This window comes from Cavia porcellus, unplaced genomic scaffold (assembly GCF_034190915.1).
Source record: "Cavia porcellus strain 051 isolate PalLab524CR breed Dunkin Hartley unplaced genomic scaffold, mCavPor4.1 scaffold_6, whole genome shotgun sequence".
In the NCBI taxonomy this organism is placed as follows: Eukaryota; Metazoa; Chordata; class Mammalia; order Rodentia; family Caviidae; genus Cavia; species Cavia porcellus.
The window spans coordinates 1,492,450-1,518,475 of NW_026947489.1; the positions used below are offsets into that span (position 1 = coordinate 1,492,450).

At 47.6% G+C, this 26,026-nt stretch overlaps 1 protein-coding gene across 3 annotated transcripts in view; it reads right to left on the reverse strand.

The window, feature by feature from the left end:
- Mthfs (methenyltetrahydrofolate synthetase) overlaps positions 1 to 21,466 on the reverse strand; it is a 45,177-nt gene extending 23,711 nt beyond the window's left edge. The window contains exons 1-2 of one of the 3 annotated variants that reach the window (XM_063249790.1): positions 21,401 to 21,466; positions 12,945 to 13,206 (exon numbers count right to left, since the gene is read on the reverse strand). In XM_063249790.1, the coding sequence (XP_063105860.1) occupies positions 12,945 to 13,152 (208 nt within the window). In that variant the 5' untranslated portion in view covers positions 13,153 to 13,206; positions 21,401 to 21,466. Of the gene's footprint in view, positions 1 to 12,944; positions 13,207 to 13,502; positions 13,636 to 17,398; positions 17,582 to 21,400 lie in introns of those variants that run through there. The other 2 variants (XM_063249789.1, XM_004999640.4) reach the window with 2 other exon arrangements.
- Between the last annotated feature and the right edge of the window lie 4,560 nt (positions 21,467 to 26,026).

A 26,026-nucleotide genomic window follows, 5' to 3' on the forward strand; every position in this document is an offset into this window, starting at 1 on the left:
CAGGGCAGAAGGATACAAAGAGTAACAACAACAAAAAAATCTGTTTCCACAAAACAAGAAAACAAAAATAATAGAAAGAAAACCAAACATACCAGTTATCATAAAACGCAAACTGATGGAACTGCTCCCATTTAAAAAAAATTTTAAAAGACTCCCAATTGCATACGAAAAAAACAAAATTCCAGCTGTAAGGCATCTATGAGACCTGGTTCACAGAACAGGGCGTCCAAAGTTCAAAGAACAGCACCAAGAGCATCGCGCCAGCAAACACACAGACGAGGTGACACAGATAAGGCGGAACGCAAAAGGAAGAAATTTAAGTGGGAAAAGAAAATGCATTTATAACCACTGAAAAATTCATAGCCAGCTGAGGCAGCAAGGTCCCAAATACAAGGCCAGTCTGGCCCACACAGCCAAACCCCGTCTCAAAAATACAACAAAAAGTCACACTTTAAATATGCTAGTTCATAAGGCTCCTGCATGGAGCAACATAGAGTTGAAACACATACCAAGGAAATTAACAAAGCCATTATGGTCATGGTAGCTGGCGATTAAAGGAGCTGGTCTGGATAAAACAACATATAAACTCCGGAATAAAATGCACCTGAGTAGACAGATCCAGCTCCCACGCTGAGCACTGGACGAAGAACACAGACTCAGTCTCCCAGGCCCTGCCCTCGGCTCCCCAGTGCCGCTGAGCTACGCCTCAGCCACTGACCCAGACTCTGCCCACCTGCCCTTCCCTACTACAAACCACGCCTGGTGTAAAAAGACCATCTCCCGATCCTCCTTCACAGAGCCTGCCACTGTGCAAGCCCGTGAGATGTCATGGTTTCCAGTGGGCACAGACCCCTGCCATCAACTCTGTCCCCTTCCTCCTCACCCACTGAGATCTGTGAGAAGGCTGGAACACTGCAGGGAACACACTCCTGTCATCCTCCAGCTGAGAGGCCACCAGCAACGCTCCCCTGCCATGGAATTCTTTGTAAAGTATGTGAAAATAAACGATAAAAACACTTCCTGGGTTAAACCTCTATTTCACAGGATTTCTGTTTCTTCCAACCCAGTGTAATCCCTACCCAAACTGCAATAACAGAAACATACTAACCCACAAAGAAGACAGTAATTTAAGTGCCAACAGCTCTTATTCCAGAGCAACTAAAGGAGACAGACAGGCAGAGACTGGAGGAGAACGAACCACGTGCCCTGGGCGTGGGCACAGCTCCGTCTGGCCTGGGCTTCCTGAGGTGGGTCCTCATCTTCTGACTCGAGGTCTGCCAGCAACCTGAGCTGCAGGGCCCGGGAGAGGGTGAGAGCACTTCCTACAGTGACCCTGGGCAGCGCTACAGGCAGCCCCCAGGATCCACAGAAGGATGCTGCGGCCAGGGCACCGAGGCTCAACCAAGGTCTCACTGGACTGGTGAGATTATCTTGCCTGGAAATAAGATGGTCAGAGCTGTCTAAAGAATGCCTTTGTCCCGTTCTCCTAAAGAAAATTAATATGTATACCCTGAGCTCCTACAGGCCCACTTCTACATCAGCCTTTCCACCTGGAACCCCACGGTTGACCTCAGCTTGCCTGCAAGGTAGGCATTTTCTGCAAACCCCTAGCAGAGTCTGCAGACACCGGCTCAGTCCCCTCTCGGCTGCGTTCACCTGCGGCTTCTGCCTGTGCTTCGCTGTAAAGGCTGCTTTGTGCTTTCGCTCCATAATTGATAAACACTTTTCCTCAGTCCTCTTCTGACGCTCTGCCTTGTAATTTTTTGTAGGTTGAAAGAAGATCCCACCCGCCAGATAGTAACAGCCACAAAATCAGAAACCGTTTAAAACATTTTAGTAATTTATAAATGGCGTTTAATATCCCATGTCAGCAAGGCATCTAACTCCATTAATATAAAGCAGGAGATCATGGTAGCAAGAACATGACATGTCAAATTAGTAACTGGAAGCTCTCCAACCATGTCCGCTTGTTTCATTCAAGTCTTTGTTCCACACAGGAAAAATCTGGAAACCACCTCCAGATGAGGCCCTAATACCCCAAAACCCAGTTACACAGCTACTGCAATTACACTGCGCATCTCCCCCACATACCACACCCTTCAAAATCAGAGAGCTCCTCTCTCGAACGTTTCTTTCAACTGTGATGGAATAAAGGAGACAGAGGAAGCATCAGGTAGATATTGTGGAACTGGAGGTTTAATAACCGAAACGAACAGCTCACTAGTCTTACTCATAAGCAGATCTGCACTGGGGAAAGAGAACCAGGAAACTTGAAGACATGTACATTGAGATCACCCAGTCTGAGGAACACAAATTAAAGAAGAGGAAAGAGAACAGAGCTCCTGAGGCTTGGGGTGACCTAGGTGGGGGGAAAGAAGAGACAGGGAGAAGAGGGGGACGGAAAAACTCCTGATACACAAAGGCGAGAACCTTTCACGCTTAATTCACAACACGCTGACCTACAAAAACAAGAAGTTCAACAAATCCCACAAAAGGATAAAAACAAAGAAGTCTACATCTACACACATCATGGTCAGACTGCCTAAAGATGAGGAAGAAAAGTAACCCAATATAACAGAGAAATTAAAAATACAAAGGCCAGATGGCTTCTCGTCAGAAACAAGGGAGCCAGAAGGCAGAAGAGTAACCCTAAAACTGCGGGAAGGGAAAAAATCTACTACCTTAATGCCTAACGGAACTCCTCCCAAAATAAAAGCAAAACAGGATAACAGAAACCGTGGGATGCGCCACCAAGTAACAGCACTGCGCGAGCAGGGACCGGGGCTCCGGAAAGGGGAGCAGGAAGGCCTGGGTCAAAAGCTTTCTCTCTTTTCTTCTCTAATCACTTTCAAAGCATTTGATTTCTGAAAGCAGTATTATAATGCTGTACTACTGAACTCAAAGTGCATGTGTATATAATTCTACAACAATCCCCAAGCAGGGGAGGAGGACAAGTGGAGGTACAGGGGAAGCTGCTGTACTCCACTAGAATCAGTGAACACTAACCTAAACACGGGGCGCTAAGTCAGCTATATTCTGCAAGCAGCCACTACAATTTTTAAAAATACAACTTTAAAAGCCACAGGGGCATTAAAATAGCGCATTGAGAAATATCTAGCACAAAAACTTCATTCCCCATGTGTCATGTCCTCCTGAGCTCCCACGCAGGCCGCCTGCAGCCAAGGCGGGTCACAGCGTCCAGCCAGGGCCTGCAGCTTTGGTTTCGCTTTGTGTCTTACCTATAAATGTCTAGCCTTAAAATGCATGAATTCCATTCATCATCCAACACAGTACTCCTTGGTAATTATACTGTTTTAAACAAGTAATGTGGAATTTCACTCATGTTTGTTTTTATCAAAATTAACACTTAAAGAAAATGTGTCCTGTTTATCCACTGCTGCATGTACCCACTGACAGGTCCCTAAGAGAAGCGGGTTTCAATGGACAGGCTTAAACCAGTGGCTTCAAATGTTTCAGAAACTACTGCAAGAAAATCATGACCTAGCCAGGCGTGGTAGCTCGCTCCTGTAATCCCAGCACTTGGAAGGCTGAGACAGGAAAATCTTTTGCAAGCTCCAGATCACCCTGGGCTACAAAGTAAGCCCAAGGCCAGCCTGAACTGCATAGAGACCCTGCCTCAAAAAGACCAAAAAACAAGAAAATCAAGATCTGCTTCATACAGACAACACATATGTATACACACACCCCTCACTAAAAGTGGCTTTTGTCTGCTTTCTTGTTTTGTTAATGCTCCTGAACTCAGTTAACAAGCCAATAGGCTAACAGTAAGTCCAGTCTGAAGACAAGCGGTCCAGCAATCTAATAAACGCATTCACCCCGGGACGTCTCACCAATGATCTGGCCGCCTATAGGACCACACACACAGAACTCTGAATTCTCACAGCAGACCTCACAGCTCTACTCCGGAGTATGAGATGAGTAGTCAGAAAAGTACTTTCCTGCTCTCTGCTCAGTCTCCTTTCCACCTGAAGCCTGCGGCCTCAGTCCCCCTAGGTAAGGAGCCCCGCCTTCATCCGTGGGGACACATTCAATGCCCCCGGGGGATGGGAAATCTCAGTACCAAATCCAGTATTTTCTTATACACAAATACCTGTAACAGATTTCATTTCTAAACTAGAAACACAAGAAATTGATAACAATGTAAAATAAAAGTTATAACAGTATATTATAAGCAAAACTGAATGTCACCTCTTAGAAAATTTCATTGTACTGTAGATCACAGCAAGCTGAGTACTTTTGTTTCTTCTCTCTCCCTATCAGGATGAGACTTTCGCCTGTTCCACTTAAAGGAAGCACTTTACTGCTCCTCTTTGCCTGAATTGCTGGAATCATTACTTGTGAGCTATGAGGCCAGTATTAAGTCAAACACAGGTGACAAGCACAGCAGACCTGATGACAGATTCACAGCTCCAGCCTCTAACACCCCAGCAGTGCAGGCAGCCTGGACGCCCTGGACAAAGGGACAACATGTGTCCTAGGACAGGTGCAGCCTCCTGGCACGGGGGCATCTTACCACTCAGAATGGCACAATTTAAAGTTTAAGAATTGTTTACTTCTGGAATCTTCCATTTAATGTTTTCAGACCACAGTTAACAAAGGGCGCCTGAAACACAGAAAGTGAAGCTGACACTTCAGTGACAGTGGGTCTGCGCATGACTCCTGAATCATCACTATAAATCTAGCTTTACAGTAATTAGCACCAGAATAAGCCTGGGTGCAATATGTGCTATTTGTGACTCTTTGCAGCTACTATCAGTAACTCACTCAACACAGAACTGTTAGGCATATAAGTCAGTTGTAGTTAGTTTTTGCTACTGTAACAAAACACCTAAGATAATCAACTCAGAAAGAGGCAAAGTTTATTTCAGCTCACAGTTTTAGAGGTTTCAGTCCATGGCCAGGAAGGGTCACTGCTTTCAGGCTCATAAGGAGGCAGCATCATGGTAGAACAAAGTTGTTCACCTCACAATGTGGACACTAGAACAGACTAAAGAGAGAGGGTGGGGGACAGAGAAAGGAAGGACAAGGTCCAGGGTCCCGACAAGAGCACACCCCAGGGACTTCCCACCAGGCCTCGCTCTTCACGGGAAGGCCACAGGCCGAAGGCCTGGCCCCCCACAGATGCGCCTTTGGAGGCCTCGTAAGACCCAAGCTATAGCCCTGAAAAGCACCAGAAGCTAGGACAGACACGGGGACCCCACCCACAAGGCACTGCCTGGAGCCCAGGGTCGCCCAGGAGAGGGGTCTGCTCTTTTGTCCTCCTCACAGTCGGGGAAGTTTATGTTTGTAATCTTACACAAACGTTACATTAGAATTTTAGCAAGCTAATTTTATTTTAAAGAGGGTAAAGTTAAACATAACAAAACAGAACATAAGAAAGCAATGTAAGAGACAGAGATTTCAAAGCAAGACAGCCGGAGATCTTCACTATCTATCATACTGTCTGTTTTCTTCCAAATAGTTGTCCACATCTTCACATACCGCGAATTCATACAGAACAACATAGTATAAAACTGATCCAAACAGAATGAGGAAGGCAATTTAAGTCTTCAAGACCAGACAATAGGGAAGTCAACAATGGCTGTATAGTGTCTTTCACTCTCTTCAAAATAGCTGTCTATACCTTCACATAAGTTGAAATTAAACAAAACAAAACAGACTAAAATCACTCTGAACAAAGAGTAATAGTATTTCTGGATTTGATGCTACAGTATCATAATGCTACAGTATCATGGTACAGTATCATGGGTACCTTAGTGTCTCTTTTTCTTCAAAGTAGCTGTTCATTTCATCATGGGTTTAAATTATTTATAGGTTTACACATGCATGAGTCTCTACATGTATTTCTATTCTTTCCATATTACAGGGAAAAACAAAACAAAGCAAGACAAAATAAAACAAATTTCTAGATAACATGAAACAAAAAAGTCATATAAAACCACAATACAAGATGATCAACAATGGTTACTACGATCTCTCTTGTTGTCTTCAATAGAATGATCTATATCATCAGGCATAGTATAATTGAACATAGCAGAACATAACAATATTAACAAAAACAAAACATTGAAAACATTATAAGGCTTCAAAAGCAGATAACAGTCAAACCAGAGTGGGTGTCCTAGTAGTGAATCTTGCCCTCTTTGGTGTAGTTGCCTGTACCCTCAGACGTGATACTATCAATCATAACAGATTTGAATAAAATCAATCAATCAAAAACAGTGAGCTAACAAACCAGATTCAAATAAGATCAGTCATAAAATGACAGTGTAGGTTATACAGGGCTTCAGATTAAGGTAATAGGAAATGAAGGATTTCCTATACCGTAGTATATCCTGCTATTTTTGGGATAGCTGTCTGTGTCCTCAAATCTAGTACAAGTAGACAAACTGGAACACAACATAATCAAACTAAACAGAGCACTGAGAATAATGTGGATTTTAAACCCTGATACACTATTAACAATGTCCTCTGCCTTCCTTTTTTAGACAATTCCTCCCTTTCACTTTCACAGGTGCATTGTACATTTTGGATCCCACTAACTCCTTTAGTTTTTAGATTGAGGGAGGCAACCTGACATCTGCCTAAGTGGTTCTGAACCTTTTTACCCCTGGGCTTGATCTTAAGTTGTATTCCTTTGCCTACAAAAGCCTCAAGTTTTCCTTCCTTGTAGCTGAGTAGTTCTCCACTGCACTAAAGTGTCATGACTTTCCAACCTATCTGCAGGTGCTGGATGAGTTGCTCCTATTTCTCTCTGGTTCCCTGTCACATGGAGCATTGTTTTCTCATATTTGACCTCTGGTCCATAAACACTCTTTCAGGTTAATTATATTTCCTATATAGTGTATCTCATTGGACCCTATCTCCTGATCTACTCTGCCTGTGTTTCCTTTTGTTAGTGTATCAAGGCCATCTATGTTAGAGATTATAGCCAACCTTCTCTGCCTCATCTCTGCTATGCTATTTTTCTGCCATTGGTTGTCTACTTTTCTCCTTCATTCCACTGTCTGCTCCACTCATTGAGGCCTCTTTGCCACTGTTCCCGATATCCTGGTATTTTTTTTTCTCTCTCTCTCTAGAATTTCCTTCAGTATTTTTTGTAGGGTTGCATTGGTGGTCACGAATTTGTCATGGAAGCATCTTGTTTCTCCACTAATTTTGAGAGACATTTTTTCAGGGTATATCAGTCTGGGCTGGAGGTTATTTTCTTTTAGGGCTTGGAGTACTTCGCTCCAAGTTCTTCTTGATTTGATGGTTTGTGTCGAAAAGTCTGCCATGATTTTGATGGGTTTTCCTTTATAGGTGATCTGGTTTTTTTTTTTTTTTCTCTGACAGTTTTTAATATTCTGTTCTTGTGATGAATTTCTGGGATCTTGATTATTTTACATCTGGGTGTAGCTCTGTTTTGGTTGCAGGAGTATCATTTCCTTTTCCTATGCTTGGGAAGTTTTCCTTAATTATTTCTGTAAATAGCCTTTGTATTTCCATTGTGTTTACCCCTGCTTCTTTACTAACATTTTCTATTCTTAAGTTATAGATCCTCTTGTCATCTTCTAGCCTTTGTATTGTTACTGCCTGTTTCCTTGTTATTTTTAAGAGATCTTTACTTTTGGGATCACATATTGCAAACCTACCTTCAAGTTTTGTTAATCTATCTCTAGTTTCTTTCAGGCAATTTTGCCAGCTTTCATTGGAGTTTTTAATTCCCTGATAACCTCTTTGAATCTGTTTCATGTATTCTAGGGTTTTTTTTTATATTCTTCATTGAACGTTTCTCTCCATTTGTGTTCCTCCATTCTCTCATCTGTGTCTTCTTGAGAGGTGCTTAGCATTTCTTTTATTAATCTTCTTATATCTTGCTTTACTTGTATTAATAGTTCAGTTTTGTGATCATCTATGATATTTCTTTATGCCAGCTGATGCCATGTCTGATATTGCATGTTTGCTGTCCTCAATTTCTTCTGCATTTACCTCTCCTGAACCAATATTCCTTGGGATGGGGGATGGAGGCTTTTTCTTATTTCTTTCTCCTGTCATGTTTCCGCTTTCTTCCATACAGGTGTACGGTGGAGGTCCCAGCCCCTTTCCTTGTTGGTTATGGTTCTTCTGCAGCGCACTGGCTAGGGATTTCTGCCCTCTCCAGCTTGCTGTTGGCCATTGAGGTTCGAGCAGGGGCAGTGTGGGCTGGCCCCTCCACTCCAAGCCAGTCAACCAACAGGGGCCTTCACCACGTTATGGTGTGCTGCATTGGTTGGAACTGTTTGGGACAACTTCAGGGACAATTTCGTCCCTGGCTCTGGGGTCCTGGCCAGGGGCATAACCCAGCCCAAGCAGATCCCACCAATCTGCTCTGGGCAGAGAGCACCCAACTGAAGTCACTGCCATTCCTTGTTCAGACCTGCCCTGCGCAATACCAGTATATCATCCAGTCAGTCACCCCTTTCCCATGGGAGTCAGATTCCAAGCCCTTTGTGGGTTAGTGCAGGTCTCCACGCCAGCTCTGTTCTCTGCTGGGCCCACCGACACCCTGACTTCAGCATTACTGTGGCTCCTGCAGCGAGAGCACCATGACCACGAGTCTGAGCGGCTCCTTCCCCTTTAGTTTCTTCCTGGATCAAGGGATCCATCTCCCTCCGTCTGGTCTTCTCCAGCAGGTTTTATTCTGGCGTTGGAACTGTTTCTCTCAGTGGAGGCTTCCTATCTTGCTGCTTACTGATCCGCCACCTTTAGCTCCGCCTAGCAGGTTAATTTTAATCTACCACTTCCAATGCAACTCACAGTGAGAACAAAGACACTAAGTCATATTTATAATTAGGGGCGGTCAAGGGGTCCTGAGTCCAACCTGAACAAACACTTACTGGAACAAAAGCTCCCAACCCAGGGCCTAATCCAGATTTCATTAATTCATGAAGCGGGGAGTGGCTAGGGGTGAGTGACTGTGAGGAAGGCAGGAACTGCATGAGTGCTGTGAGCCGGGCTGGTAGGAGGCCTGCAAGCACCTCTGCATATGCAGAGAGAAGGATGTGCAGAAAGACCGACCTGCATAACACACCTGAAGTAGCGCTTACACGGGGTGGTGCTTCAGTTTCAATGTGTAAACCTTTTTAACCCTGGGAAGTCATGGCTTCCTAAATCAGGGCCTGAACCCAGCTGACAGCCCTGGAGTGTTGGCTTTGCGTCCACTGGGCTCAACCATTTAGGAAGACACTGAGGCAAAAAAAACAGTGACTGTCATTTGGCTTTAAAGATTATGCATCAGTATTTTAGCTAGTCCTATTTACATAGTTTAGAGCCAACTAAAGGGGAAAAATAGCTTAGCCAGTTCTGTACATACCGGTACATGGAGACAGGGCCAACAGAGGTAATTACTCCGTACTCAAGGAGAGCCATCCAGGTGGTCCCCTACAACAAGGGGAAACAGCTGAAGGCTATTTCCATGCTTCTAGAACAGGAGGCACACCAGGGGGAAAGACATGCAGACCTGACTCACTACAGACTTTCTTCAGAACCTCTGAACCTCTGGTCTAAAGCACAGAGGGCTTCCCTGTGCAGCGGTGGGCTCCTAATCCAAGTAAGTACTAAAGTAAGAAGAAAAATCCTTTAACTTACATATATGAAGCATAACACAAAGCATGATGTGGGCCCTAACCTAGGGAGAGGCACCGAGGATAAAGCAGACCCGGAAAAACCTTCTAAAGGAGGAGGCACTGACCTTGAGCCTAAGGATTCAGGATTCCAGCAGAGAAAGAAGACAGTACTTGGGTTAAGGGAAACCGGTGAAAGAGGGCAGCGACCTGCCCCAAAGAAGGGAAGAGTTCACAAATGCCTCTTTTCCTCTGCCCTGCATCCTGCTACAGAATCGGGACTTACCTTCTAGGCAAGGAACCAAGTTCTCAGTCATGCAGTGGTGGAAGCCAGTTAAGTCGAAGTTCCTTAGGCACGGATGTCTGGAGGAGTGTGACCAGTCAGGCCTAAGCCAGGGGGCTAGTCCCCATCCACAGCCAAAAGTGATTTAAGTTGGCAGTGGCCACTTGAGTCGACGAGAGTTAAGGTCAGGATTTTATTGGGACTGTTAGAAAACAGGCTTCCTCTTTCCTGCTGAAATTGCTACCAACAACTGAGGAAGCCAGCACCGCCATGGGCCTCCACATGGCATCAGGACATGAAGCCACACAGCCAGAAGCAGACTCAGGAGACAGTGCACTGCCTCCAAAGGAATCTAACCTAGCCCTGTCTAACTCTCACTCTGCTGTGGAGTCTGTAGTTTCTGAGTCGATAAAATCCCATTTCTGCGTAAGCCAGGTTGAATCAGATTACATACTCTCAATGGAAAGATTCCTGGCTAATCTTATTGCCCACAGTCCTCAATCTGAAGACTAGTTCAGTAGAGAAACAGCTACACATTGGTTTATTCTTCTGCAAACATAAAATAAGAATAGAAAATTTCTGCATAGGAACTTATAATTACAACTGAGGACACCAAAAGTCATTCTTTCCTAAGCTAAGATAGCATTTGCAAACCAGAACAATAAACAGAATAAAAAGGCTTCACCAAGGACCATCTGAGCTGTGATCAGCTTGTCCCAAGCTAGATTTATGCTTTAGCACTGAAGCTGCCACCCTCTAAGCTGCTGATGCGAGCAAGTAAAAATCCACAGCACTGAGAGTGCCTGCCTACTCAGACACTGCCGTAAACAACACTTGGTACCTGGCCCCCAGAGTGTGGGTGAAAATGGAAGCATAATTCCTTGTCCTCTGCTCCCTGACTGCAGCGTATGCAAAAAATGGGAGGGAAAAAAACAGTAGGAACACAAACGTGGCACAGACACACCGTGCAGGAAAAACAACCAGCCAGCTTGGGGGTGGGCTTTTCTCATTTTAGGACAAAGCCTTGAACTTCTACATTTTTAAATATTCAAATGAGCTTTCGTTCGACACTTACATTTGCCATAGGTTACAGGCGGGGATTCTTATTCCAGTAACACATTTTCTGTCTCCACGCTAGAGTGTGAGTCCCTGGAGGAATAGGATCTTGTCTTCCTAGGCCTAAAATAGTAACTTTCATAAACTATGCTTAGAGGCAATTTCAAAACATGAAATACTCAGCTAGCAAAGACTTTACCATGAAATGAAGACTTCTGCCTTCCTTACTTAAAAATAGTAGTTACTACTTTGTGAATGTTCTTATGCAACGAGTAATACACTAAAACCACAGCGAAAATTATACTCATCGGCTTGAGCTGGACTTAACTCACCCAGGAAGCACAGCTAAGCTAAGGGGGAAGCTCACACTCCCCTGCTTTTCCCAGCGCTGGACTTGAATGGAACTGGAACAACACAGGAAGGGAGACAGTGACATCACTTAGCTTAACCCAGAGAAGACCCTGAGGGAGGGGCGCAGCCATCCTCCAGGGGAAAGGCTGCACAGGGGAGCTGGTTACTGGCGGAGACCAAGCGGAATTTCATGTTAAGTCAGCCAGAACCCAGGGCATACTCTGAGCTCTGCCCTACAGCCAGAGAGTCTAGAGATGTGTCTACATGACGTGCAAGCAATGTCAAGGCCTATAATGTCCCCCTTCTTATTTCCTTATCTTTAGGCTTGGGCTACCTCCCAAAATAGGCAATATTCCCTTACTATCTCTTTGTATCAAAATGCAGTCTTTCCCCTTAAAAACAGGAGTTCTATAACACTGACCCTCATCAGGTCTACAGACACAGGGCAGGAAGGCAGCGGCCTGAATGTACTTTTCGTGCCTAAATATCTTACAAATTCCAGGGCTGGAAAACACAAGGGAAGCGGAGGCAGCATGCAGGAAGTCTTTGCCCTGTGCCTGTCCATCCCACCATACTGACTTTATAGGTTACCATGTAACTGCAACAGGAAGAGTGGAATAAAACTGCAAAAAGTTATGCCAGGGTTTCTCGGCAACCATTTAAGTTTTGATCAAAATATACACCTCCAAGACAGTTGTTAGTAGCCTTAGCTTATTCTGCTTCGGGCTCACTGGCTGCTTAACAATGGTAAAATATCTCCCAGCCAGCTGTCGGCCAGAGAACAGCAGGTGTAAAGACCTCCTGAGAGAAAGCGGAGGAAGGCTAAGGAACAAAGAGATCTTCAAAGCGCTGCAGTGGGTACAGGAAGGTGTGAGCGGGCTGGCAGGCAGCACCCATGCGAGGGACAGAAGAGCCCCAGGACCAACACCAGGCGAGCCTCTGTAACAGGTGTCCATCTCCCTACGGAGGCAGGAAGTCCCCGCAAGGCTTTCAGCGGGGAGAAGCAGTCAGACCGGTATTTCAGAGATCTTGTTTCAGTGACTTTTCAGGTCATGGATTAAGAGGGACCAAAGGACAGAGACCATGAGTAGCTCACACAGTGCCCATGCGAGGCTGGTGACAGCTTAGACTTGGCAACAGACTTGGCACAAGAAGAGACGCACGGAGGGTGACTAGAGATCTCTGTCTCAGTCGACCAGCTGGTGGTGGCTGGGGGAGACGCAGCAGGGCTGAGGAGAGTGTGTGGTGGACTGTACCATGTGCCACCCACACAGGCAGGGCTGGAGGGCAGCGACAGGTCTGACCTGCAGACATCAGTTCTCACTGACGTCACTAACAGCACACACCTATAAGCAGCAGATTGTAAGTGTACAAGAGAAGTGATCAAGTCCTCAGGGGACATGTGTAACTCAACCACAAAGTTAGCACAAGAGCTGGTGAGAAGCCAATACCCTGATAGCTCACTATTACGGCCACAGTTCCCAGCTCACGGAGAACACTGCAGCCTCAGCCAGGTCATGCGGTGTCTTGGAATACAAGCAAAACACAAATTCTCCCACTGACCCCAAAACAGGGAGGCCAGAGGTCTAAAAAACACAGCACAATCTGACAACATCCTCGAACATCAATTCTAACCCGAAAACACTTGCCTGTCGACAAAGCCTCCTCACGGACATCATCCTCGGCCGGCTGATGAATATTCCAGGACGTTTTTGGAAGTGAAGAGATTTCGTCGGGTGATGCTAACTTTACCATATCCATGTGATTACTCCGGAACTGGTACCGAGGGATGAAGCACGTTTTGCCTTGTTGGAAAATGTCCTTGATGATCTCTTCTGTCTCAATTTCATCTTGCATGCTCAGAAAGATGGAAATTCTTTTGGACTTCTGATACTGACTGTGGGCAAGGACCTAAATGGGAAATGATGACAATTACAATCCCCAAGGTTATACTTTTAAAAACTAGTGATCTCCTTAACAGTCTCTCTTCTCTCAACTTTTCCAACTTCCTTTAACATTACAGGAAAAAAAAGATCAGGGTGGCAGAGTGGATTCAAGGTCACTAAGCGCTGAACCCTGACTTCTATTCAGAACCCACGACGTATTTCCTGATCCCTCTGCCCCTGTCGCACATCCTCACTCAGAGAGAAAATTCACTGAAAAGTCCTTCTAAGAGGGATCAGCTCTGTCACCAACTACATGCTCACCTCCCCAATTCAGGAGCCTCCACTCCTTTCACGGGCTTCCCCTCCATGGCCCAATCTTGGCTCCTACAGACTCCCCTGTTCCTTAGGTTGTCAGGCCTCTCTCCTCCTAAAGTCTACCTGTTAAAACCAAATGCAAAGGGTGCGAGCAGGAGGAGATCCAGTTGGCAGCAGCTGAGAATCAGCCATGGTGGAACCCAGGTGGCTGCAGAAGGCAATCCGCCCGCCCTCCCGGTACGAGCCTCCCTGGGGGGCGAGCCAGGAGGAGGCTCAGTCATTAGCTCCTGTGAGCCTACCTGCACACAGGCTGGAAATCAAACATGTCAACTGGGGACAGAAGTCTAAGCACGACTTGAGAGGACAACGGTGCGCAATATAGCAAATATGGGGGATCTCCTCCATCTTCTGTTTAAAGGCAAATTTGTTTCACTGTTTGTTTCATTATGATTAATCATATTACACTCGTCAATATTCTCTTTCAAACGGTTTTATAATGCTCTGTTTTTGATTTGATTTTGCTATAGTTAACTGACTGGACAACTACTGTGAAGATAACGAGATACACTATGGCACCTATTACTGTTCTCCTGGTATCCTGCTCTGAAGCTCTGTCCTGATTTCACTGCATTGTCTCGACTGGCTTTGTTCTCTCTTGTTCTCTTGTATTCTTACTATCTTCAAAATAAAAAAAAAAATTTTAAAAAGAAACTAAAGAACAATGCAAGCCCTAACTTTCCCTAAGTTCAGCAGCACTCTTACACATTTAGTCATTAGACCACTTAATTGCGGACTGGCATGAGTTGGTCACTAGCTGTTAATGTGCCCTAAGTGTAATGTGCTGAACCCATCCGAAAGATCCCTGAGGCAGAAAACACACCTCATAGTCCTCTCTTAGCTCTACCACCCACCTCCTTCCTTTTCAAAGGAATGTGGAAATGTTCATTAAGACGGGAGGAGGACCCTGGAGAAAGAACCACCCCTCAGGCAGAAGGGCACTGTGCTTGGCTCACCAAGCTTAGTCAATGATCTCAGAACAGACCGAGCTGTCCCTTTGTCCTCCCTTCTGTCTCTGCCCTCCCTGTCCTCTAAGAAAAAGACACTACAAAGCAGCTCATAACACGACTGGCAGAAAGGTACAGGCACGGGAAGTTACCCCAGTACAAAGGAAAAGAGAAATCAAGCAGACAGAGCACATAGACAGTGCTAGGAAGGAAGTTAACTCCTCTTTTCGATAAGCAGCCCAGCTGCCAGGAGGCCTGGCAGAGGGAGGGCACGTGGAAATGTGGAGCTCACACCCTGGGCAGGCCCGAGGCTCTTGGCACCAGGTGCTAGAGGAGAAACTTAAATGTCTTTCTTGTTCTCTTTAAAGCAAAATACAGAAAATCAAGAGCTGAGTAAGGACTAAGAAACATTAGTTAAAATTCAGCGTGAGACTGAGTACACATTTATCTTCCTTCCCCAAATCTCATTTCCATGGCATTTGTAAAGAAGGTCCAAAAAAGAAAATCCTTTATAGCACTGAGAACAAGAGTTGGCTAATTCTTACAAGACAGAGAGTGGATGAGACCTATTAATAGAAAAGCAGCAGATCACAACTCTGAGAGAATGCAGAGGCAGGCAGGTCAGGCAGAACCTACTCCTCCCTCGGGTCCCTCCCAAGTAGCTGCCAAAGGCAGAGGGATCTCCACTAGCTGACACAGACACACAGCTAGCACAGCAAAAGGCCACCTGTGTTGGGGATTCCAACACAAAATGGGAGGGGGGAAGGAGCAGAGGGAAGGTGGGAAGGGGGGGGATGACCCCATAGGATAGTGAGATGACTCGAGAATTTTTTTTAATTTAAGTTTTCTCAAACTCGGAGAAGATAATTGCATCTATAATATAGCAGCGGACAGCTATACGAAAGATGTAATCAGAAATTGAAGAAATAATCATTGGAATTAGCAAGCCTCCGGGTGTGCTTCTGTTGTGGCCTGTCTGGCACGCAGCAGGCCCCAGTTAAACCCCCAGCACTCCCAAAAACAAAAAGTTCAGATTAGCAAAATGGAAAACAATTTAGGAGAAAATCTTGGGTAGGAGAAAAAGAGAAAAACAGGAAAAGGAGTTAAGAGACATAAAAGATCAGATGAGAATTTTTATTTGATTAAAAGAAAGGCATAAAGGAAAAGAAATAACCAGAGATTTAATCAATAAATAAAGCCACCAATTTCTAGAACGGAGGGCACAAGTATTGTGCAGAATAATGAAAACGCTTACATTTGAAACTGAAACTACTAAACAAATGAATTCTACAATGATTACTATCTATATAAACAAATACTGTAAAATCTGTTTACTGGAATTTCAAATTTTTAAATGACACAGAATTACTGCTCTTTAGATTCATTACAGTTACAGAACAATGTTTAAATATAAAAATTCTGTATTACTACAAGTTTTGATTGCCTTTATGCTTATTTAGATTCTTTTTCATTTTGGCTGTAAAAATTCATCCGCTTTCCTCCTCAAGCTGGTGTCCGTGGCCAGCACATGTCCGCTGGGGTCTCCTTCCCGGCTTCTGAGGTAGGGCTGTTTCGTAAGTTCAGAGTCTTTCCTGGATTGTTTCCCATCTTTTTACAGTATATTCTCAAATAATTTTAACATAGTAATGTAACCATCAGCAACCGGCAGAGTAAAAGGCAAACAGAATAAAAGGCCTCTAAATATCCTTGTCTTAAGAGTATCAAGGCACAGAGCTGAATTTACATTACTTTTCTGGTAAGTTTCTAAATTACAAAACAGATGCTGTGCCGATAGAATACTTTTTAATGATCTAAAGAAAGACACTGATTAACACCTTTGTATCTTCTGGGTTTTTTTTTTTTTGTTTGTTTGTTTGTTTGTTTTCAGTGCTAGGGACTAAACCCAGGGCCTATGCACCAAGCTATGTCCCCAGCCCCTTTGAAGGTACTTTTTTAGCACGAACAGGTTCACTATTTTGGTAAATTCCCTAAGCTGGGCTTGAACTTTCAATCTTCTTGTATCAGTCTCCCACAAAGTTGGTATTACGGGACGGCACAACGCCCACCTAATACCTTTGTCTAGTATTCACTGCTTTAGTTATAGTATACTGAATTTTGGAGCCATGATCCCCATTTGGTTGACCACGAAATGCACGTATGAACTGCAAAACATACCACACCTATTTGTTCCAATGGGATAAAATATATTACTATTGAGAATCATGGGTGTTTTTATTTTTTCATGTTTCGGTTTCCTCCTTCGACGCCAGCTCTTAGTTGTAATTGTACCGCTGTCAGCACCTCTGCCTCTAAACAACCTGGAGTTTATGAATTTCAGTGTTCCACAGACTCTGCCCAGAGGCCAGGAGAGATGGGTCCGGAGGGCACAGCCCACCCGTGCCACGCAGCAAGGCCGCCTGCCCGACTAGGGACACCAGCGGAGCTCACACAGTGTGCAAAACCTGCTGGAATTCCTCACTCCGCGCGCGGCCCACGGCCCACGGCCCACGCAGCCAGTTTTTCAGCTGCGTCTCCCTGAATTACCACGACCGACCTTCCCTGGCCCGCGCTTGGTTTTGGGTTTTTTCCTTTTTCTTTCTTCCCTCCCAGCCCACTTTCCAGATGCCACCAGTTCGCTCCCCGGAGGCTCCAGCAGACACGGAAGGGGACCGAGAGCCCCGCGCGCCGCGGAACGCCCGTGGTCCACGCGGCCCCCGGCGGTCGGGCTCAGGACGCGAAGAGCCCGGCTCGCCCCGTCCCCCGGAGGCCAGGCGCCCTGCAGCCGCCGCAGCCCGGCCAGGCCCGCCACAGCCCCGCCGCAGCCCCGCGCCCACGCCCGCCCCCCGCAGGACGCGCGCGCCCCCGGCCGAGGCGAGCACGCGCACGGCCGCCGCGCACCTTTTGCGTCAGCAGGCGCGACTGGCGCCGCCGCTCCTCAGCGCTCAGCGCGGCCAGACGCCGCCGCAGCTCGGCCCGCAGCCTGCGCTTGGCGCCGCTCACCGCCGCCGCCGCCATCGCGCCTTCCGGACGCGCACGCACGCGCACGCGCAGCACGCCGGCCGCCCGCCGGACCGGAACCGACCGGGACGGGGCTGCGACCCGACCTGGACTCCGCCCCGGCCCTCGGCCCCGCGGTTGGCAGGGCCGGGCGGACCGAGCCGACGGGACGGGCCGGGAGCCAGCTGCGGGCGCAGGGGTCGCCCTGCAGGCCCGAGGCCGCCGAGCCCGCGGTTCCAAACTGAGTCCGTGACCGGACGTGAGCTGTTGTCACCGCGCGTGAAAACAGCCCCACGGCTTGGAGTCCAGTGCAAATCCCGGGAAAGGGGAGCTGCGATTCCGGAGGCAATAAAAGAAAAGACTGATAGATGGAAGTGATGCAAAGTATGCAGAATTGTGGCTCCCTCCAAAGAACAGAGTAACTGACAGCTGGAGCGCGCATGCCGCAGAGAAACGACCACCCCCACCCCCACCCCGGCGAGGCCAGGCCTTCTGTGCAGCTGTAAGGTAGACTCCCACCGGGCCTGGATTCACTGCCGCCTCTCCTGGGCCGGGGATCTGCCCCTGGGTTTTGTTCCCTACCCGAGTGCTCCAGATCATTCCATAGAGAAAGGAGGCTTTTTTCACTAGATGGTGCCAGGGCAGCTGAGTGGCCACATGCCAGAGAAGAAAGCTGAACTTCACCGAACTCCACAGTTAACAATGAACTGAAAACGCATCAAGACCTGTCAGAGCCAAAGCAATAAAAATCTGAGAAGAAAACAGGCTTAAATCAGCATCACCTCAAACCAGGCAATGGCACCAAAAATACAAGCAGCAGAAGACAAAAAAAAGTAGGAAAGTTAGACTTCATTGAAGTTAAAAATATGTATCAAACGGCACCTATACAATGGGAGAAAATGTTTGCAAGTCATGTATGTGATAAGCAACTTGTATCCAGCATATATCAAGAATGTGTACAACTTAGGAATAGAAAGATAAATAATCCGGTTTTCAAATGAACAAAGGACTCGAGTAGGGATTTCCTCATACAACTTGTATAAATGACAAAAACCCTGAAAAAGATGTTCACTTATTAGTCACTAGAGAAATACATATAAGCCAAAACTACAGAGATAGCACACACACTGTGATGGCTATACTCTTTTTTTAAAAAGGAAATGAGTATTGGCAAAGATATGAAGAAACTGAACATGAGAATAGAACGTGGTGAAGCCGCTTGGGAAAATTGGGAGGCAGCTCCTCAAACATTAAATACAGAGTTACCATCTGATGGCAAATCCCACTCCTGCTTCTCTACCTAAAAGAATTGAAAGCATAGTCACATAAAAACTTACACATGAATGTTGATAGCAATATTACTTGCAATCTAGTTGTGAAAACAGCCCAGATTTTTGTCACCTGCTGAATATACCAAAACGTGGTATATCCATATGTTGGAATATTATTCAGCCCTTAAAAGTAATGAAATACTGATACATGCAATGAATGGACCTTGAAAATAGTAGACTAAGTGAAAGTGGACAGACTGCAAGTGCTAAAGCACTTGGCTGCCAAACTCAAGGCCCGGGTTCAAACCCCAGCACTGCAAAAACATGAAACAGCTGTGTCAGGTTAGATAAAGCTTTGATTGGCTTGATGAAAAGAGCCTTCCTCATTCCCTCCTAACCCCTGAGAACAATGCAGCAGCCAACCCGTGTTTCCAGGACAGTACCTGCACTCCTAGGTCTGTGGACTTGGGGCAAGCCCTGGAGGAGAGCTACTGAGAGCCCTGTCTCTCCCGTTTGGTTAACACTGGGGTGCCACATATGATCTGGAGCAAAAACCAAGCAGTTTCTAGTACTGGGGGCAAAGCATGCTTAACTGTGCAGGGCAGTGTGAAGGCCAGGGAAAGATGCAGGGCAGCTGCTCGCAGACACGGCAGGAAGTCGGTGGAAGGCTGCAGCCATCCTAACACCCTCAGAAGGGCTTTGAGTTTTACTGCCAAAGAGTTACGAGTCCTGTCCTTTAAAGGACCCTTCTGAGCGCACATGGGCAACAAACTGCAGAAGGGAAGCAATAAGCAGGAAGGCCAGGGACGTGGTGACCATGAGAGCTGCGTGAGATTCGAGGAGGCTGGAGTCAAGGCAGCCAGTGACCATGCTAAATACTGGTGTATCTGGGTGGTGAAATAGTTTGCCGATGGGCTGGATGTGTAATGAAGGAAAGAAGAGCCAGAGTCCAGTGGGTGGAGAGACGGCAATCCCATTAACTAAGGATGAAGGATTCATGGCCAGACATTGGCAGAATGAGAATCATGGACTCAGACGTCAGCACAGCGAACCAAACATGCTTGCTGGTCATCTGGAGCGCAGTGGTTGGCCTGGCTGCAGATGGGGAGGTGGAGGTGTAAGCTCACAGTTGGTCCTGGAGGTCGTGCTCTGGCATGACAGAGCCAGGTATGATAAGAGGCCAGGGAGAGAAAAGTGCCCGGGACCCCCGGAGTGTGCAGTATGGGGAGTTCCCCTTGGGGAGGTTCACCAAGGAACCAGCGCGGCCAGTGAGGAGGTGAGAACCCAGAAAGAGCCCGGTCCTCAGAGTAAAACCACTCAGAGCCATTCACTGCCTTAGGTGGTGTGTGTCAAGGGAGCCGGGGATGGAGAATTCATCCTTTAAGTTAGCAACGGAGGAACATACTGACATGTTTGAGTGTCAGCAGTGGCAATAAGGACGTGAGTGGTAATCAGAGCGTGGAGACTCCTCAGAAAACAAAAACCAAAAATTCTATTTGACCCAATTCTTTCCCTTCTAGATATCATCTCAAAATAGGTAAAGATATCCTATTACAGGACTACGTGTATTCTCAATTTTATATCAGCACAATTCATAATAGTTAAATTTTGGAAACAACCTATATGTCCACCAGCAGACAAAAAACGTGCTTATACACAGTGGAGTATTACTCTGCCATAAAGAAAGCTAACCTACCCAGGCATGGTGGTGCGTAGCTGTAATCCCAGCCCTTGAGACTGAGCCAGGAGGGTTGCTGAGTTTTAGACCAGCCTGGGCTACAAGGTGAGTTCAAGGCCAGCTTGAACCGCATAGTGAGAGCCTGCCTCAAAAACAAAACAAAAAAACAAAAGATAAGCTTGAGTCATTTGTCGGAAAACGGCTGCACCTTGAAACAATAGTGTTATGAAATAAATCAGACGCACAGACTTGAATGGTCTCTTACAGGAGGAAGCTCGATTATAAAGCCCACAATAAAGGTAACATTGAAGTCTCAGATGAGAAGAGATCAAGGACCTGTGCCCGGGACGCGGGGCACGGTCCGCCCAGGTGCTGCGACTCCTGGGGCAGCCGTGGACGCGGGCGGTGGAGGTGTGCAGCTCGCTGATGTGGGAAGCAAGCTCAGGCGACAGCTCGGGGTTCCCCAGCGTTCCAGGTGTGTGCCACCCGGCCTTTCCACGTGCATGTCTCCCGCTGCTCACACGGCAGGCACCACCCTCCCACCCTCAGTTTCTGCAAACGCTGGTCCCGGGTTTGGCTGTTACACGGGCTGGTTTAGATTTATCTGTTAAGGCAAAAAAATCACACCCACACCTTGCCTCTGAGCACCCAGGGGAGGTGCCAGCGCTGTGGGAGGTGACGCGGGCACGACCCGCCGGCTTCCACCTCCCTGACAGGAGCTTTGTGTCCTCGCCAGCTTTGCAGATCTGAAACTGTAGCGGCCAGCCCGAGTCTGGCTGCCCAAGGAGAGGACAGCTGCAAACGGGGTAGTGAGGCGGCATACGGAGCCCGAGCCACCTCACTGCGGATGGGAGGAGTTTGTAATCCCAGGGGAAGGTTATGGAAAATCTAGCAAGTAAATTCCAGGTGCTGCTTCCAGGGCCACCCGTGGTGAGGATAGAGACAAACACTCACCTGGAGTTAGGGGACCTAGGTCTAGTTAGAACCATGGCTAGCCAGAGCCACGGTCACGACCCAGGGCTGACTGCAGGTTTTACTAACTGGTGAAGAGGGGAGTGGCTCGGGGATGAGTGGCTGTGAGGGTGGTGGGAAGTCCCTGAGTGCTGGGGGCCGGGCGGTAGGAGGGACAGCAGCACCTGTGTGGTGCGCGGAGGAGGGTATGCTGAAGGAGCGCCGGATCCCGACAGGTGGTGTTGGGGTCTGTGCCCAGATCCCCAGTGCCTCAAACAGGTGCAGCGAAGGCCCAACAGAACGAGACAAGCTCCTGGCATGGTCTTTAGGGCTCCAGGAGGACTCAGACCCTCTGCAGAGCTCGTGACTCTGCTGGCCGGCCTAAAGACTGATCCTGGGCAGCCTGTATTTAATCAGAACAGCAAGGAGTTGAGTGGAAAACTAGGAAACCTGGGCAGGGCCTTGGGAGGGGTTCAAGGACCCCTCAGAGCAACAAATGATGCGAATTAAGGAAACTATCCCAGAAGTCTGGGATGGCCTCAGCTGGGGCCTGACTTGCCCCGAGGTCTCCTCGTTCTCAGGTCAGCCATGCCCAGGCCACGCCACAGCCTTGCACGCGTATTCAGCTCAACGGCTCCAGCAAGGTGGCCTCTAAGTCTGGAGGGATCTGCGTCACACAGTGTAGGACACATCTTGTGTTTGGGGTCGGCTGCTTCCGCTCTGACGTCTGGCCTTTCTTCCATGGGATGGCACACCCCTCCCTCGAGGCTCGGTCCCTCGGACAGTTCAGCATCATTCAGCCTGGCTCACACTTAGTAGTTGGGAGCTATCGGGGGGCATCACTGACCTGTCTCATTGCCCAGCAGCTACAAGTCAGCCCCTGGGCTAGACCAATATGCATTGCTTAGAGCCAGCTGAGAGGGCAATTTCCTCAGCAGCGGTGTACCTGTCAGTACAGGGAACCGCAATGGAAGCAAATCGTCTTGTTTTAGGGGGAGCCATCCTGGTGGTCCTCCACACAGGAGAGCTGGAGGCCCCCTGCCTGGCTGCCCAGGGTGCCCACACAGCTGAACCTCACAGCAGCTCCTGTCCGTGACGGAGCAGGGACCCAGAAGAAGAAGCAGGGGGCGAGGACAGGACAGGGCCCTGAGTGCTCAGGAGGCCCAGGCCATCTCCACCCACTCAGCCAACTCTGGGACTTGGGCACCTGAGTCGCTCCCTGGCCTTCAGCCTGTTCACTCAACAGCCAAAGGTGGGCAATGCACACCACAGACAGCCACGAAGACGAGCAAACACACGCAGGTGCCCACGCAATCCGGCTTCAATCCCCAGCCCCAAAATGAGGTTCCTGGCAAATGGGAAACAGCCAGCCACCATCACGCCTCCCTGTGCTGCATGCTGAGATTGCCCGTGCTTAAGTCCCCTCCTCCAAAAGTAAAGAACCCTCATCCGCCTCTGTTCCTTAAACAAATATTGGCTGAGCTCCTACCAGGCCCTGAGCTGGACTCTGAAGTACAGAGTCCATGCTGCCTGCTGTCTGCTGGGAGCACAGATCTGTGAGTCTCAGCCAGGCGTGGTGGTTTATCCCTGTAATCCTGGCACTTGGGGGGCTGAGGCAAGAGGATCTCTGTGAGTTCGAAGCCAGCCTGGACCACACAGAGAGATCCTGTCTCAAAAACGAAAACAAAGAAAAAGAAAAGAGAGAAAGGAAAAAAAATACATGAATCTTAAATCATGCAAAGGTAACCTTGGAACTGAGATAGGGGTATCTTTGGGAATTTTGCCCTACTCCAAGAAGGCGTTCTGGCATTCTCTCAGTTGAAATCTGAGGGACACGTGAGCACCACCCACCAGGTGAGGAAGCAGAGGCAGCACCATCTACAAAAGATGCAAAAGGGGTTGCAGTAGTCCAAAGGAGCTGCAGCAGGCCCAGCGCCTCTGTGCACAGAGGCACAGGAAAGACCACGCTACCAGCGGGCGCCATGCAAGCAGTGCTGTCACCTCCCCTGGCAGAGTCCTTTTCAGTGGCAGAGGACCCGGTTGTGGTGGCACACACCTGTAACCCTATTCTGGGAGGCTGAGGCAGGAAGGTTGCAAGTTTGAGCCCAGTGTGAGCAATCTAACAAATTAGGAGAACTGTCCCAAAATGAAAAATGATTTTTAAAAAAGCCCGGGAGTGAATGCTCCAAAGCCCTTCCACAGGTGCCCTGCTGATAGGCGTTGGAAGTGTCGACAGCTTATTATGAGTAAGGCTGCTACGGACAGTAAGTACCTGGTGGCAGAACTTCTGGGCCTTACCGCGGTGTACGTACATATAACTTGGTAAAAATGTCCCAAGCCATTTCCAAAGTGGCTGCACAATGTTACACTGTCACCGTAGTACGGAAGTGCCCGGGTTTCTCTGCACTTCTCCAAAGCCCGACTGCTGTCACAGTGCTCATTTTAGCCACTCAGGAGGGTACCTAGTGGCTGCTCATTTGGGTTTGGTTTTGTTCTTTTTATGTTTTTCCTTTGTGACAGGGTTTCATCATGTTCCCCAGGCTGGTCTTGAACTCTTGGGCTCAAGCAGTCCTCCTGCCTCAACCTCCCTAGTTCTGCGATCACAGGCATGCACCCCCAAGCCTGGCTTTGTTTCTCATTTGAAGCCTTGGGGTGCAGGTTATCCTCTCACTGAGCTGAAGCACACAGAGGTGAATTGAAAATAAGCTCTTCGCTGGGTTATGATATTATCTTCCATTCTGTGACCTGCCTTTTTAGCAAGATTTTTGTTTTCCATAGCTTTGTTGTCTTTATAGCTTTATATATTTCAGATACTTTCTGCCATTTTTTTTCTATTGGTTTTTTAAAGTTTTTATTTTAAAGAGAAAAAACCAGAATTTCAAAACAAGATAATAGAGTAACAATGGTTAACACATTGCATATTATTATCTTTAAATTAGAGTAAAGATATAGGCATTTAATTGTTCAAACAATATTAGCACAAATCTTTGTTTTCAATGAACTAAGATAATAGTATAACTATCTTGTGTAAGTATATATACGTGTGTATATATGGTCAGAGTTCTTAATGGTGTCTTGTGTTAGAGTAGTCTTTTAGACTTTTATTTTGGTCTTTCACTGTGCAGTTCAGGCTGCCTCAGTCTAGTGTTGATCCTCCTGCCTCAGTCTCCCGAGCGCTGAGATTGCAGGTGTGGGCCACTACACTTGGCTCCATGAATTCTAAATTAACCATTTCCTTTTTCTTTTCTTGTTCAGGCCTTTTGTGCTCTGTGAAACTTCTGCCTATTCCAAAGTCATTCAGCTTTTCTCCTACATTTTCTCTAAGAAGTTGTATAGTGTTAAAAACCATTTAGGTCTATGGTCTGCTTCGGTTTAATTTGTATGTGTGCAATGGGGAAAGAATTAAGGCCCGCAGAAATTTTCTTTTCCTAAGAGTAAATTAATTAAACACACAGTGAGCTCTGGCTTCAAAGACCAAGTTGCACACCAAACCAGACGTCACTGATTTCCCAACAGCTTTTAGCTGAAGAGGTGACCGTGGGGACAAACCCAGGTTCTGTGGTTTCTTGTGCAAATGTGTTCCAGGTAACGATCTCGAACTTCCTGTTGTGTCTGCCCGTAACTGACCATCCCTGTCACCCAGCTCTGAGAAAGAGAGTTAACACGGAAGGCCGTCGCGAGGGGCGAGGCCCTGGACAGGCGGAGGTGAGAGAGGGTGTGCACTCTCACCCTGGCCCACAGACCCAGCCCGGCCGTGGCACAGTGGTTACATCTCAGCTGTGACTTCATAGTGAGCCAGCGCTTCCTCGGCCACAAACCCCTCCTGCCACTCAGGCCCACCCTCTCCCCAGTGTCAGGAGTCACACTGGGCAGGGACAGCCACTGTCACCTGCATCCCCTTCCAGGATGCAGGTGTGCAGCGAGGAGTGCCCAAAGCCCAGGCGCTAAGGGAGGGGGACTTTGCCAATTGGTGATTTTCATCTGAATTGAGCAAAAGACCCGCGTGTGATTGACATGTCCTCTCTATCGCTTTCCTTCCTTCTGGGATGGGAGTCTGGGAGGGGGTCTGAGGACTGGCAGTCAAATAGACCACGCCAAGAACTTCGTGTATGGCCAATTCTCACTCCAAAAGGTGGAGTAATACTTCTAGCTATGGGACAGAGGAGTCCAGTTTCTATGACCTGCCTTGGGGAAGAGGAACGCTAGTGTCTGTGCATTGCCTGCGAGACAATGAGAGGTGCCTACAGGAGGACAGAAAAGGTCAGACAGAAGCTTTGCTTCTAAGGCTGCTTCCGAAGGCTTGACTTGGGGATTTCACTGTTTGGTTGCTGTTTTCGTCAACTCCAAACAACTGGCCAGAGAGTGAGATGTGGGTGGTGAGGAAGGCACTGGGGGGAACTCTGAGTAGCAGGCAGGGTGCAGAGGGCCAGCCTGGAAGGTGGGCAGCAGCCTCGGCCGCTCACGGTCTCGCCCTTGGCACGCAGGGACTGGAAATGCACAGACTTCTGCAGTGGGAGAAACGCCCCCTTCCTGGTCAGCAGCCCCACGCCAGCACCTACCGGGGCTCTGTGCCACACAGAGTCACCTCCTCTGCTGAAGTTCCAGGCAGACTGAAAATTAAGACACAAA